The following is a 13,067-nucleotide window of genomic DNA, read 5'->3' as shown; positions in this document are numbered from 1 at the left end:
GTTTTTTGTTTTTAAAAAGCTGGGTGTGGCAGATTGGGCCCTGCTGCTGCTTCTGGCAATGGGATGGCTGTCCCTGCCAGGCGGTGCCCATAGCCAGCCAGCTGCAGTCTGTGACACCTCTTCCCACCTCTCAAACTGACCATAAGCTTTACCTCTAGGTTTAAAACCTGGTATGAGCAAGAGACCAGAGCGTGTTTCTGGAAAGCCTGTCTGCAGTGAGTGGGAATTATTCCTTGGAAAATGTTCCTTTGGCTCAGATGCAGCTCGGGGAAGCTGTAGGCAGTGGTCTGATGAGTGGAAAAGTGGTTGAAACTCCACAGAGACACTTCCCCACCTGTGAGGAGCCAGTACATAGGGCACTTTCCAGGAAGAGAAGAAACCCAGGCTGAAGGCTCTGCTTTGTAAAACTCAAGACAGAAACTTTTCCACATTTATGCCTGGGCTGTTACCTTTCTGAGGCCAAGAGGATTCTTGTCTTGGAGGAGATGATCTGCCTAAGGAGAAGGATGAACCTTCTCCTTGCAAAAGGTATCACCACCCCTCACATTACTGAAGCTCCTCAGCTTCCTCAGTCTTTTCTACTGGAGTGGATTTGTGGCATCAATTATTCATTGTGCCAGCGCCAGACTGGCATGTGAGAAGAAACTGAAACCCTGGTGAGAGCTGCAGGCAGAAGAGGGCTGGCTGAACGGGAAGGCTGTGACATCAAAGCAAGGGCAAGAGGGAATGCAGCTGTGTCATTCTGTACCTTGCACATTGTCCACTTGCAGAAGTGACAATGAGATCACCAGGACTGTACCAAGACTTGACTTACTGCCTGCCAGTGTGAGTTTAAGCCATAGTGAATGCCTTAACTCCAGTGAGGTGACCCAAGGTGGGGTAAGAATTTGCTTGTTTGCCTTTGGCCTGAATCCAAACGGCACTGACATTCCCTCTCTTGGTCCTCGCCTTTTTGCAGTAGTGTGAGGCACAGATCCCTGCATGTGCTGTGTGGGGCTGCTTGAGCATCTCTAGCAGCCAGGAGCTGGGACACTGCTTGGTGGAGGCCTGGGCTGGCAGGGTCGTCATGTTGTGGTGGGTAGAGATCTCATAGGTATGTTGGAGGTGCGGTTGACTGATTTAGGCAAGAGCTGGCTGTTCCTGTTGGCAGCAGTTACTGACAGTGCAGAAGAGAGCCTTTGCTTCTAAAAGACTTAGGTGAGCTCTAATCTTGACTTTTAAATGGATGCAGTCTGGATCCAAGGCCAATTAGGGAAAAGAGAAATGGAGACTGACTCCCACAGCTGCTAGCAGCTCTGGCTCACATCCCAGTACCTGACATGTCAGTCCCCTCCCTCATGCTTTCGGTGGTGCTTGCGCCGTTCTTTAACTGTAAAAACTACTCCAACACTTAGTTGCACAGCTTGATGCCAACTGCATGGATTTTTCCAGTGATAACTCTGGATATTGCTAGCATGCAGACAGCCTTTCCAGTCAATGCACAAGTACTTTCCTTTTCATTCTGAGGATATTCAGGTGCAATACATCATCTTTTCTTAACCTAACAACTCCACAAGGCCCTAGGTCTCACTTGAGCTTGCTCTCACATGCTATGGCAGGACTTACCTTTCCAAACTTAGAATTCCCGACAGGATGGTGGAAGACTTGTGGTTTTAGGAGCTGACTGGAAGTTAAGCGACCTGTCTGGAAAGCCGCCCCTGCTACAGGTGCCCCTCTGACCTTTAGTAGAGCCATTAGGGTATATGAGGTAACACCAATGCTGAGGAAGGAGATAGAGGAAATGACACATGGGTGTTTTGTGCCTGAAGCCACATATGTAGCTTAAAATGCTCTGTGGTTTTTGTTTTCCCTCCACAGCAGAGGGAAATAAGTGCTATAATAACCCATGAGGAGGCAGAGCCTGGAAATAGTCTCCAACTTCCCAGACCTGTGCAGGAAAACATCCTCCTCCACCTGTACCCGTGTGGAGGTCAGTGGGCAGCATAGTGCCAGTGCCACATCCTCACCTTCCTCCGAACCCCTCCCTGAGGGACCGGGAACACAGGGTGTGCCTCCACAAGCACAGATGGTTTTGGGGCAAAGGCCCTTCCTCCTCGCAGAGAGCTCAGGGGTTACTAAAACGCTCTCCTCCTCACAGCTCTGGTCTTTCTGAGGGGAAAAGAGAGGAGCACCAAGAAGGACTTCGGGAGGGAGCTCCTGCTCAGGCACCTCACCTGATTGTAATGCCTGCCCCAGGGCACCCCGAGTCCCCTCATGGGGCAGCCTTGTGTGAGTCAGCAGAGCCTGGCGCTCGGGCTGCTTCAGGCACCCTGTCCGGTGCGCCGGGCGGTGGGTCTGGGCCCTAAGGGCTGACACCACCCACCCCCACTGCACACTCCCGCAAAGCCGGGTCCCCGCGTCAGCGCTCCCGCTGCTGGAGCCTCCGGCCGGCGGGAAGGGGCGGGAGGGGGCGGTTTGTTTTGGGCCGTGGCCCGCCCCGCCCCGCTGTCTTTAAAATGGCGGCGGCTGCCAGGCGACAAGCAGACTGCGCAGCCATGGCGGGAGCTCAGGTCTGTGTGGCTCTGCTGGCCGCGGCACTGATGTTCGCCGGCGCCGTGATGGGCAGCGAGGGCCGTCCGCGGCTCCTGGGGGCTCCGGTGGACGTCGCCAACGCTGACAACGACGAAGGTCTGCAGCGGGCCCTGCAGTTCGCCATGTCAGAGTACAACAAGGCCAGCAACGATATGTACTCCAGCCGGGTGGTGCGGATCATCCGCGCCCAGAGACAGGTGGGTGCTGGGGCGGCCCGGCGGGCGGTGGGTTTAGGGTCGGCCTTGATACTGGCTGTGGAGCAGCTGGAAAGGAGAAGAGACAGGCCTCAAGCGTGAGAGGTTGTTCAAGCTGTTTTTTTCATGGAAAGTGAATAAAAAAGCTTTTTTTTTTTCTAATAGCTTGGGTCTTGACAATCTGATTGCCCTTGGGTGTTGCATGTATTGAAGAAGCTAGTAACTCGGGCTGCTGGGTGGCTTAAGACATGCCTCTGTTCACTGACCTAAGGAAGCTGTGCTATGAAACTTGTTTACTTGTATTTTGTTTCCTGTTTTTGAAAGGGAGCCAAGAGTCTGTTCTGTTGAGATACCATGCGCAATCCCCTCTTGTTTTGGAGTCTGTTTTCCACTGTGTAACCAGAAAATGCTCTGGCTTTCTCTGCTGGGCTTCCTTGTCAGAGAGCCCTTCTGGATGTGCTGGTAATAAAGCTGGTTTTGCCCACTTGTCTTGTTGCAGCTCGTATCTGGGCTCAAGTACATAATGGAAGTTGAGATTGGTCGGACAACTTGCCCGAAGCCAGCAACTGATCTCCAGAGCTGTGCGTTCCATGATGCACCGCACATGGCTAAGGTAGGTTCCAGAGCACAGTGTGCTGGCCTCTGTGGTTTCCAGCCCCCTCTTTCTTGCTGGGCTGGCTCAGTGCAGTGTCATTGCTCTTCTCCAGCCAAGATCAGAGACCTCATACATACCTCTATATTTAAGATGCTGCCCTTGCAGAACTTGTCTTGCTGGATTATGGTGACTGAAGTCAGGGCCTTTTAGTCTGTGTTTAGTGGGGATTGGAGAATGTAGTACATAGAAGACTGCGTGCCTCAAGCCTCTCAAAGTGCCTGTGGGCTGGATTACAAGAACCGTAGAGGAAACTGCCAAGCCTGCATGTCTCCTTGCTCTCAATCCAGTGTCCTCCATACCGTTCCTGGGTCCTCTTATCAAGCATGTTTATATACTCACAGGACTTAACTACCTGTTCCTGGGGGACTTGCATTACTGTGAAAAGTGCTTTAGGCAAAGTGCTGATCTCAAGAGGCACATCACCCCTTACACAGGGGTTTTGCCAAAGTAATGCTCTTTAAGGAATGCTTTAGCTTGTCAGTTAAGTATTAAACACTTCTGCCTTGATCTGGCCTGAGTGTAGCTCTACCTTCTGTAGTATTTGATTACTTGTATTAATTAATAATAGACTCAGCTTCCTTGCATACATGCCCTTTCTGCCTACATGTCCAAGAAGGGTCCCCTGCATGTAGCTACATGTTAAGCACTTGGCTAGAAGCTTGCGTGTCCCACTGACAGGTGCAGTGGTTCAGTAGATGCACACAAGGATTAGCTGGCCAGGTGTGTATACCTGTGCCTAAGAGGTTATATTGGGGTAACAGCCATGCTGAAAGCCTTCCTCTGTGTGAATGGGTAAAGGAGGGGACCTGATCTTCAGGAGTGCTGACTGCTCAGCTTCTCTGCTGGTGTTAGGGAGAAATGATTCATCCTGAGCAAGTGCTAACAGGAGTGGTGTTCCAGAGTGCTTCTTGGGAGAGTCCAAATTGAGAGTATCATGGAAGTAGCATACATTCTGGATCATGTGGGGTAGTAAGTCAGTGTAGAACAGAGGTCAGTGATGCTGTTGTATGTTGTTGCATGTTCATAATCTGATAACTGCTTTTTTTCTTTCTCTTTAGCACATCACTTGCAACTTTACAGTGTACTCTGTTCCTTGGCTAAACCAAATGAAACTACTGAACAGTAGCTGCCAGTAAGCCTGCCTTGGTTCCAGCAAGGACCAACAGCCAGTTGCTCAGATTCAAAAGGAAAAAACCAAAAGCAATAACACAAATTGAGATGGGCTTTATCAGTGCTGGTTAACTCTACTCCTGTATGCTTGTGCTATGCAAGTTAAACAATGTAACTTCCCTTCAAAGCACAGTGTGATCTCAACTTTGTATTCCTTCTTTCTAATGGCATATTAGAGCAGCTGTTTTGGTCTTCCTACAGCTTTCCCAATAAAGGCCCTCCAACACCAGAATTCTGATTTCAAAAAAACCACAACTTGTTATCCCTCTTAAGTGATTATTGTAAACATAAAAAAAAGCTATTAATCTCTGTGTGGTTTTATTTGAGCTTCTGCTGTCCTGGAGGGAGGGTGTGCTTTTATTTGTGACTTGGTCTGTTGTGCCTAAGTGAGGGGGTGAGTAGGAATGTGGGATCCTGGGCACTGGAGGAGTAAACCATGCCTGTTCCCCTAACCTGGCTGCTTCTTTTGAGTAAGAGATTGTAGTGGTTTTATCCTGGCTGAGAGCCTCCTTAAAGGAAAAGAGCAGGGGAAGTGGGGGGGGTTGTTGTTGGTGGTGGTGGTGGTGGTGAGAGGGAAGGGAAGAGGAAGGGGCAAATAACCCCAAAACCAAGAAACCAAAAGGCCCGTGGGTTTTGGTAAGGATAGTTTACTAAGATAGCAGAAAGATAAAATATAACAATGCTAACAGGAGTTTCGAGCAAAAGATATATGAAGCTGTTGATACACAATGCAGTTTCTCACCGAACCCACCACTCAGGCCGTGCCACCCAGAGCTGTCCTGGAACCCGACTGTCCCCCAAAAACTGTGAGTCCCAGAGCTGCCCCTGCTCCTCCTCCCATCAGCCCCCTGTTAAACTGAGCAGGACGTTATTGGCATGGAATACTCTCTATGGCCTGTTTGGGTCACCTGACCTGGCTTCGCCCCTCCTTTCTCATGAACAGAGAACTATGAAGAGCTGAGAAAGTCCTTGACTGTCTGACAGCAACTAAAACCATCAGGGTGTTATCAGCACTGCTTTCATTTGAACTCCCAAACACAGCATTCCATCCGCTGCTACAAATGAAATTAACTCCATCCTGACCAAAACCAAGGACAGAGATGGAAGTCCTTAGCTGTTTTGACTGAAGGAACACTCCAGTTGAAACCACTGCAGTATGTATCAGATTAGGTGAAGCTTGTGCTAGGGATGTGACCATTTCGTGCTTCAGTACTGGTGTGTTGCAGGGCTACATGTGTTTATGCAGCAGTGCTGTGTAGCAGTTAACCACCCTGTTGTCTTCCTGCACTGCTTTTGTGGTAGTGTAGGACCCCTTACTTCCTACTGCAGGTTACATTGTTGTAGCCTTGGTGTTTTTGAGTGGCTTTTCTTTCAGTCCAAGTAGTAGCCTGTCTCACTGTGTTTAGAACCTGAGCAGTGGAGCTGGAAAAATAGCTTTTCAGTACCTGTTCCCTGCCCCATCACAGCTTCTGTTCACAAGTGGAGATGGGGGCAGAAGTGCTGGGAGTGGGTCAGTGACAAGCCTGGGTGGGAATAAACTTTACTCTGGCTATGTGTTAGCAGGGAGTTTGAATGGTGTCTGATGGGTCAAATACCTTTAAATCATCAGGCAGAGGGGATCAGCATCTGAGAAGTCACTGAGATGTTTCCTATTAAGCTGTGATGAATTTTATATTGTGGGCAAAGTGGGGATACTGTGCCTGAGTCAGAAAGGACAGATGACCCTGATACCCATAACCTAGCCTGAGCCAGCCTACTGCAAAAGTAATGGGCAAGTTAGTAATTGAGGTACCATGGGTAACTGGTAAGAAAGACACAAAATTCACTCTCTGCCAGTGTAGTCCTATAGAAAACAGTTCTTCTCCACAAACCCTGGCTTGCTTTGTGACTGTGGATGTTCCCTAGAAGCAGCTCTTTAAATTCCAGGTGTCTCTGACAGGGAACATGGTCACATCTTTGGGTGTAGGGGGCTCAGATCTAACGAAGGGGAGGAAAACAAGAGTGAGTGACCAGAAAGCAAGCTTCTGACATGAAATACAGCTACTGAGGAGTATAGCCTCTTGGGAGGCCAGGTCTTGGGTCACGCTGCCAGGGGCATGAGCTGGATGCCTGACAGCAACGATCTCCCATCCAGGATGTGCTTGTACCTGATGGAATTATTCCCCCTGCTGTCCCAGTTGCCATTCCCCCTGAGTGCTGTGCACAAGGATGCCCCGTTTCTCTTTGCTAGCAAGGCTAGTGCCTGTCTAGGTGTCTGTCTGCTGTGTTGCTGGGTTGGTAGATCCTGGTGCAAACCTGCTCAGGTACCCTCACTTGTCATTTTCCTATCTACTCCCTTCACTTGTATGTGCTTGTTCCCCGTTTTTCCAGCCTGTTTGTACAAGCACAAGGCAGCAGTGGGTTTGCCTGTGTTTCCCTTTCATTACCTGGGTTTGAGGCCAGGCTGGGTAATTGTACTCCTAGTAAGGAGACTATAGGCAAAAAATGAGGATGCAGGTGGATGTAACCAGGAATTTTCACCGCTTCAGCTGTGTTTATTAGCTAGCAGCTCCAGAGAGTGCGTGGGAAATGAGAGTTTGGGTGTTACAAGGTCCTGAATTCCAAGGTACTGCGTTTTCATGTTGAAATGCCAGTCATTAAGGGCACAGATGAATGGCACAGATTGCCCCATCCTCACAAGCTGCTGAGCGTCAGCCTTGGTGATTATCTGTATGTGCTCTCCACTCCCAGCAAATGCAGGAAAAAAAGAAAAGCAAAGAAAAGGCTGACCTAATTAAAGCTCCTTCCACTGTGGGCTGCGTTATTTTGCATTTGCAACAGGCGAAGAGCATTAGTGGAAGTTCCCCTGCCAAAAGCATTTTGCTTGGCAGGTCTTTCTGCTTGGCTGGCTGGCAGTGGTTCAGTCAGCTGAACACTGAGCCCTCATTTTGAGCTGCATCCGCTGCCTGACTCTTTCACATGTCGGAGAGGGAGGTGAATGAGTGGCTGGGGAAGTGCCTGGTTCGTGTTGCCTGGTGTTAGGTGGTGTTTGCCTCGGACAGATCAATCCTGGGGTCATGCTTCCTGGAACCTGGGCGGGGGCTCAGAGCTTTGCTGCGGCTACAGCTCATAAACACAAAGCTTTTTCCTGACTCTCAGGGAGGGATTTAAGGCCAACCTGCTGAGAAGCATAGCACTCCTTAGCAGTGCCTGCACCATACTGACATGGACTTCTGGCTCCCAGCTCTGCAAAGCACAGCCGAGACACAGAGCTGTGAAAGTCGTGATGGTTTTGGAGCCCTGTGGGCGTTACTGGTGTGCTGCATTACTGGTGTGCCACAACTATGGTGTGCTCATTTGAAGACAAGGGGGCTATATCCTCATGATCATGAAGTGTTGGTCCCACCTGACCAGGCTGGCAGCATTTAGCCTAGCTGGCTTGTTTGAAGAGCATCTTCTATGTGTGAGAGTCTGTAATAAAAAGCAGCTTTAGCAGAAGAACTAAAGAGCCCAGACAGTATTGAGAAGTGGGGTACAGGTTGCCTCTCAGCTTCTTTGCCTTATCTAGTACCCTCACCCACACACCTCCTCTGCCCATGGCCTAGGACCTCATTTAAACTTAAGGCTGGGTCCCTTGCCCCTGTCTGAGCTGCACTGGATGTGGCCTTATCTCCAGCCCTGGAGACTGCATGAACCTTGGACCTGTCTTGTAGATTTGTTTCCAGCCTCTTTTCCTGCTCCAGAATGGGCTCCCTGGAGGGACTTTGATTCATGTCTTTGCTGTCTCTGGGGCTGTTGATGGATCCCCATCCTACCCAGCTTTAGCAGCCATGCTGAGACCCTGTGGGGCCCAGTGCTTGGGTCACCTTGGCTCCTAGACCATCCCTTCCTCCTGCTGCTCCCTGGGACATGATCCCTGCAGGGTCCTTCTGAAATCCTGGAAGTTATCAGCACTCTTGCCAGGTTCCCTGCCGCTTGCGGATACTTGCCTCTGTGTGCAGCCGAAATCGCAGCTTCCTGCAGTTATGAAAGGAAGTGATCATGTGGGAATCCAGGTCACCCTGCAGCCCCAGGGCTGGGCCACCCAGTGCTGTTTGCAATGTGCACGTGCTTGGGTTGTACAGTATCACTTAGCCTACGGCATGGAGACCTCTTAGCGAGTGTTTGAAGACGCTGGGTTGTTTGTGTTCATCGTTAACGGGCAATGTCTTAGAATCGCTGTAATGTGGATCCTTCAGGAGATCAAATTTACTGATCAAACACACATCCCATTTTGAATCTTGGTGTTTTATCTCCTGATAACGACACCAGAGGGGTAAGACTTCAGATCCCTTTCCTTGCAGGATGCAATGGTGATCTGGAGATCATTTCTGAAGGGTTGAGCGGGAAACTGTCCTCAGTTGGTCACTCCTGATGATGCTGGGTCCCTCCACAAGTCTTGTCACCCAGATGTGGTGCTGACCTGCTGGTGAGAAGGAGTGGGGGCAGTTTCCTGGTTCTCTCCAGACAGCATGATCCCAAGCTTGGCAAGGAGGAGTGAGGAGGATTTTTGGTGCCCATCTGTTTTGAGTGAGAAGAGCAGCCAACCTGCTTCTCCGCAGTGCAAGTCTCTCATGAACCTCTCCCTGTTGTCCCCCTCTGACACAGGGCATGGCTTAAGTGTGGTGGTGGACCTTGGGGCAGGACCCAGGGCTCGAGGTGACACTTGCTAAAGCCTTTCCCTGGGTCATTAGGATGGCATTGCTCAACGTCCATGAGCTGGCAGCCTCCTACCATAGAATTTTGCAACAGGGAAGCAAAGATGCTCAGCAGTTCATCTTCCCAATGAGCCGGCGTGTGAGTATTGGGGTGTGTGCTGGGTGCTATTTCTGACCTTGCTGGAGGTGGGTGTGGGTATGTGTGTGCACACAGCTGATGGTGGGGAGACCTTTCTCTGCTTCCAGCTGGAAAAACCCCACCAGTGATTCATGATGCCCTCATTGTACCATGTCTTGCTGGGAGACACTGTTTCCTCTTCACCACCAGACAAAACACGTCATCCCATTGTGTCAGGACATCGCTGCCTCTTTTTAAGCACCCCATGGTGATATGGGTGAGGCGGGGTGAGGCCATCAGCAGCAAGTGAAGGCATCTCCTCCCTGCACCTACCTCCTGGCCCATGCCTGCAGGCGGGTAGCACTGGAGGTGGCTCTTGCCCCTCACCTTGCAAACAGGCATCCTGGCTGTTCACAGCAACAGGGAATACTGTGTGGCAACATCACTTTATCCTCCCCCCTTCACCTGGAGAATGACAGAGGGAAAAAACCAAAAGAAGACTAAAATGAAACCTAAGTGTGTAAACATTATATTCATTAAGAAAATATATCATGTGAGCACAGAGAAACCAGCATGAGTGCTGAGAAGTGAAACTTTCTCCCTAGTGGACTCTTCTGAAGTAAATGTATGCATGTGGTCAGCTGCAGGATGGTCCCAGAGACAGGCCACACCCAGCAGCATCCTCTCTGTCCTCCTGTGGAGTACGGGTACCACAAAGGGCACTGCCCCAGCTGGAGAAGAAACTGGGGCTCAGGCCTGGCCAGGAATTGATTTTATATCTTGAATATAAAAGTTAGCAGGAGAAGAGTGGTTTCTGGTGAAGTAGTGATGTTCACAGTAAGCATCCCCCTTTTCCTTGTCCTGAGGGACCCTCGTCCTCGTTCCCCCATTTGTACAGGTGAGCAGTGGTCTTCTTCCCTTATTATGGGGCCAAGGAGGTGTGGAGGTGCACAACTCAGGCTGTACAGCTCAAAGCTGTCCCAAAACCAGACTGTCCCCAAAACTACTCATCCTGGAGCTGCCTGCTCCTCCCCCCCACCAGTCCCCCTTTTAAGCATGACATAACTGGCATGGAATACCTTCTTTGTCCAGTTTGGGTCACCTGTCCTGGCTGTGTCCCCTCCCTTCCCCTTAGCGGGGAAATATGAACAACTGAAAGTCCTTGATTGCTTGGCAACAACTAGAAACATCCCTGTGTTATCAGCACTGCTCTCCTCCTGACTCCCAAACATGGCATTCCATCTGCTGCTAGGAAGAAATTAACTCTATCCTAGCTGAAACCAGGACAGGAGGCCAGGTGCCCACCAACACTACTCCATCACTCCTCACCTCAGCTGGGCAGGGGAAAGAAAATGTCATGAACGGCTTATGAGTTAAGATAAGGACAGGTGGAGATCATTCAGCAATTACTGTCACAGCTGAAACAGACTCAACACCGCATAAAATGCATCTAATTTATTACCTGATCAAAACAGAGTATGATAATGAGAATAAAACCAAATCTTAATCCCTCCACCCCTCCCTTCTTCCCAAGCTTAGCTTCACTCCTGATCATCACACGTTGTCTCTGCTGCGCCTTCCTCCTCAGGGGGAGGACTCCTCACACTCTTCCCCTGCTCCAGCATGGAGTCCTGCTCATGGGAGACAGCCCTCCAAGAACTTTTCCAATGTGAGTCTTTCCCATGGGGGCTTCAGTTCTTCACAAACTGCTCCAGTGTGGTTCCCATGGGGTGCAGACCTTCAGGACCAGGCTGCTCCAGCACTGTCCCCCATGGTGTCACAAGTTCTGACAGCAAACCTGCTCCGGCATGGGCCCCTCACTCCATGGGCTGCAGGTTCTGCCAAGAGGTTGTTCCAGCATAGGCTTCCCACTGGGTCACAGAGTTCTTCAGGTGTCTCCATCTGCTCCAGTGTGGGGTCCTCCATGGGCTATAGATGGAATCTCTGCTCCCCATCATCTTCCATGGGCTGTAGGGGGACAACCTGCTCCACCATGGTCCTCTCCACAGACTGTGGGGGAATCTCTGCTCCAGTGCCTGGAGCACCTCCCCCCCTCCTTTTTCACTGACATTGGTTCCTGCACACAATGAGTGGTTCCTCACTCATTTCTCTGGTGGCAAAAAGCTGCTGCTTGTGGGGTTTTTTTTAATCTTCTTATCTTATCCCAGAGACACTACCACCACCACTGATGGGCTCAACCTTGGTCAATGGCGGGTCTGTCCTTGAACTGGCTGATACTGGCTCTGTGGGACCTTGGGGAAGCTTCTAGCAATGTCTCTCAGAAGCCACCCCTGCAGCACCCTACTACCAAACCCTTGCCATGCAAACCCAAAACAGGAGGGAAGCCCTGACAGGCTTGGAGAAAAGTTACCAAGTTCCAGAAGTGGCTCAGAGAAGCTAAAAAACCTGTGGCATCGGCATCAGTGAAGTCTGAATCCTTGTTTCCAGTAACATCGCCCAACCTTGACTGGGGGTGGAAGGGGGAAGGTGAGGTTAGTGCTGTCACCCTCAAAGGCTTCCCGTGCTGAGACATCCTGCCCTCACCAATGATGAGGACCACTTCTCTCTGAACATCTTCAATCCACTGTTGTCTCCTGATTGAACTGCTGCAGTGACCAGTTCTGCCAGGCTGCGGATTGCTGTGTGCCTGAGAGGACAGTGAAATGCCACCCTCCATCACGTGGCACCTGCAGTGGCTGCAGGGCTGGTGAGCATCTTTCTGAAGACTGTTTGTTCCATCACTGTTGTAGTCCTGAACTGACCAAAGTGCAAGATGAGCTGTGCCAGGACCCATCCTAAGCAGCTGCCCAGGAAAGTTGCTACCTCTGTGTACCAAAGGTCCAAAGCACAGTGATTTTCCCCTGCACAGGAGCATCAGGAGGCTTTCATCATCAGTCAGCCCAGTGTGAGCTTGTTGATGGCCATCCTAGCTGGCTGAAGCCACCCATGCCGATGAGGAAGAGTCCAGAGGAATGTTTGATTGGACTTTTTGGGGGAGTTTGGAGACATGCTAGTTCTGAGCACTTCTTCTCTGGAGGAGAGGGGGCACCAGAGCCATTCGAAAAAACGCTCTTCACGTGATATGTTGCAGTTTTTTTGGGTGAAACTGGATGTGCTGAGGTTGTGCAGAGGTGAGGTTTGGTGAACTTGGGGGTCACGGAGTCAGTCCCAGAAAGTACATCTGGGAGCTCTTCAGCAACAAGCTCACCTCAAGACGAGCAGTAGCCTATAAAATGAAATTAGCTTTGGGCCTCTGAGCATGGCTTAGCTGGGTAGGTTGTCTAATTACACTGACCTTCCCTTGTTAGATCTCATGGGACTTGTTAGGATGACTACAGATTTTTAATTATCTATTTTTCCTCTTTTCACTGACTCCCGTGTTAGCCAGATAACAGAGTTGGAAATGTTTTTCCTATTCAGTCTGACACTTTGTCCATCTCCTGCACACCCCAGGTGGCTCAGTGAAAATTATTTCTTCTGCAAAACGTTAAGAGAATAATGAAACATAATGTTTACACAGCTCTGACGCACTTTTTGCTCAGAGGCTTTCCATTAAAACTGGCCCTGGGATTTCCCAGTTTGCTAGGAAGTCAGAGAACTGGCAAGAGACCTTTTGCTATGTACTGTTTGGAGCTACTCTCTCCAAACTGCAGCACGTGCTTCTTGCAGGTGCTTGTGCTGGG

The 13,067-nt window shown here is 50.3% G+C and overlaps 1 protein-coding gene across 1 annotated transcript; it reads left to right on the top strand.

Moving 5' to 3' along the window:
* The first annotated feature begins 2,501 nt into the window (after positions 1-2,501).
* Positions 2,502-4,898, top strand: LOC311190059 (cystatin-like). Its single transcript, XM_084261908.1, has 3 exons — positions 2,502-2,768; positions 3,265-3,378; positions 4,479-4,898. The coding sequence occupies exons 1-3, from the start codon at positions 2,535-2,537 to the stop codon at positions 4,554-4,556; spliced, it is 426 nt and encodes a 141-aa protein (XP_084118034.1). The 5' UTR covers positions 2,502-2,534; the 3' UTR covers positions 4,557-4,898.
* Positions 4,899-13,067: the final 8,169 nt, after the last annotated feature.

The sequence above is a fragment of the Gallinula chloropus genome, assembly GCF_964237585.1.
Source record: "Gallinula chloropus genome assembly, chromosome: 3".
Classification (NCBI taxonomy): Eukaryota; Metazoa; Chordata; class Aves; order Gruiformes; family Rallidae; genus Gallinula; species Gallinula chloropus.
This window is presented reverse-complemented; position numbering and strand designations above follow the sequence as displayed.